At 32.9% G+C, this 2244-nt stretch overlaps 1 protein-coding gene across 1 annotated transcript; it reads right to left on the bottom strand.

Annotated features, from left to right (window-relative positions):
* Positions 1 to 1472: 1472 nt before the first annotated feature.
* LOC118757426 lies at positions 1473 to 2144 on the bottom strand (the record flags this gene model as incomplete). Its single annotated transcript, XM_036492137.1, is given in 1 exon segment — positions 1473 to 2144. A coding segment is annotated over 1 exon segment (194 nt), but the record flags the coding sequence as incomplete, so codon positions are not given.
* Positions 2145 to 2244: the final 100 nt, after the last annotated feature.

Raw genomic sequence — 2244 nt, 5'->3', positions numbered from 1 at the left:
AAAGGACCGCTACCTGTTCTTCTATGCTTAAAAAAAATTCCAAAGCAGTACCGATTACCAGTAGCAGCAGAAAGATACGTATTCATTTTTACTGTGGGAATATACAATATAGAGCGGGTCGATTTGTAGGGGATCAGAAAGACGGAAAAATCGCATATCCGGAAACTGCTCTACATATCATTCCGAGCAACTTTTAAGGGGACGTTTCATAACAGGTAATACAAAATATTGTGGAAAAACTTAAACAAATATCTAATCTATTAGTGTCGGGTACAAAAAGTAGTTTATTTTTTTTTTGTAAATACATAAATGATCAGCATTGAAAAAAAAGATCGGTTAAGCGGTGACTATCGGTCCATCCGCACGTCCGTCTATCCGTCTGTGTAAATGATAACTCGAGTAACAATTTAGCTATCTTAACGAAACTTTGTACGTGCACTTCTTTCGGGCGTAGGAAGGATGGTATTGAAAATGGGAAAATCGGACAATCACCACGCCTACCTCCCATATAACGGTAATTTTCAGAAATACGAAACTGAGATATTTTAGAAACTATTTACTGAAGATTATTCACCCAAAATTGATACTTACAATAATTTTTAGACAAAAAATTAGAATATTATAAATTTTTGGAAAATGGGCGTAGCTACGCCCACCTATGACTACATGTGTATATCTTGGTAACCGCTTCACAAATTTCTCCCAAACTTTGACAATTTTTGACCTTGGTACAACATACCAAACAACTGAAAATTTTTATAATTGGACCATAACCACGTTCACATCCCCTATAACGGTTAATTAGAGAAATACGAAATCTTCAATAAATCAGAAAATACTGTAGCTAATTTATTCAAAATTGATGTTTGCAATAATTCTTTAGCTAAAAATACGTTTATGATAAAAATTTGGACAAAGGGCGTGGCACCGCCCACGTATTTAAAAAAATTAGCTACTTTTTGTACCCTTATACTCTTAAATCAGCTATTTGTTTAAGCTTTTCCCACAAAATTTTGTATTACCTTATATGAAATATTCCCTTAAAATTCGCTAGCTCGAAATTGGTTTTAGGCCCATAGTTTCTTAAGAAAAGTTGTTCAGAATGATATTTGGAGCATTTTTCCCATATGCAATTTTATGGGAAAAAAGTCGACCCGCCCTAGTATACATACATATGTACATAAATTCAAATTTTTCTCGAGTTTTTGTTTTTTAAATTAGTTATGACAGTATTGAAACATATCGAGCCCTAACCGCCAAAATAACGTAAGCGACATTTTTTTCAAAATTTTCTTTTTGTTGCAGAAATGCATCTAGATGCTCTAGGAATATTTATGCAACAAAAAGAAAATTTTGAAAAAAATGTCGCTTACGTTATTTTGGCGGTTAGGGCTCGATATGTAGTTATTTACATACATAAAAGTTGAAATCTGTAATAAATTTTAGTTTATATTTGTAACTTACAAGTTAACATATGTATACTCTATTTGTATTTTTATTTATCCTGGGGCTGTACACTTCCTGTATCTTGTTTGCTGAGAGGATATAAAAAAATATTTAGCATGTGCTTTGCTCCTAGCATTTCTCTGACTTTTACATGCTTAAGTACATGAATACACAAGAACTTCTACATATGTATTTATCTACCATTGTAGTTACTTAGAGTATATAAAGATTTGTTTGGCCAGCAGCTGGCATTGTTTCAGAAATATATACATACATTCATATACATATGCACTTGTCTATTTATGTATGTATGTAATTAGATATGATGTTTTAACTTTTTCTGTAGATTTAACTTGTCTCGTTCATTTATATATATGTACATAGATACATGTGTACATATAAATATGCCAGCAGCTGGTTTTAATACGCACATTAATTACTTCCTGATATTTTCTCTCACACTTATTCAGTTTTTCCATTTTACAATAGTTTAGTTCCCCCTTTTTACAACAGCCTCTCCAGATCCTCACTTTCAGCTTCACTCGTGAACGAGTCTGTATCAGTAAAATAATCTTCCCCCCGATTTCGTCTACAGCAAATTCGTCGGCTTATTTCATCGTCGCTCCAATGTTCGAATTCTTCTTTGTGATGTTCTAGTATCATGAGTGATGGAAAGAGGCTATCGCAGGCGCTGCAACTGTAAGAGAAAGAGCAGAGTTTTAAATAAAAGCATTGCATACATTTCTTTGGCATGTGCTTTATTAACTTTGATATGAAAGGCAATGTAATAAAGAAAAA

This window comes from Rhagoletis pomonella, unplaced genomic scaffold (assembly GCF_013731165.1).
Source record: "Rhagoletis pomonella isolate Grant_MI unplaced genomic scaffold, Rhpom_1.0 Rhpom_scaffold_17815, whole genome shotgun sequence".
Taxonomy (NCBI): domain Eukaryota; kingdom Metazoa; phylum Arthropoda; class Insecta; order Diptera; family Tephritidae; genus Rhagoletis; species Rhagoletis pomonella.
This window is presented reverse-complemented; position numbering and strand designations above follow the sequence as displayed.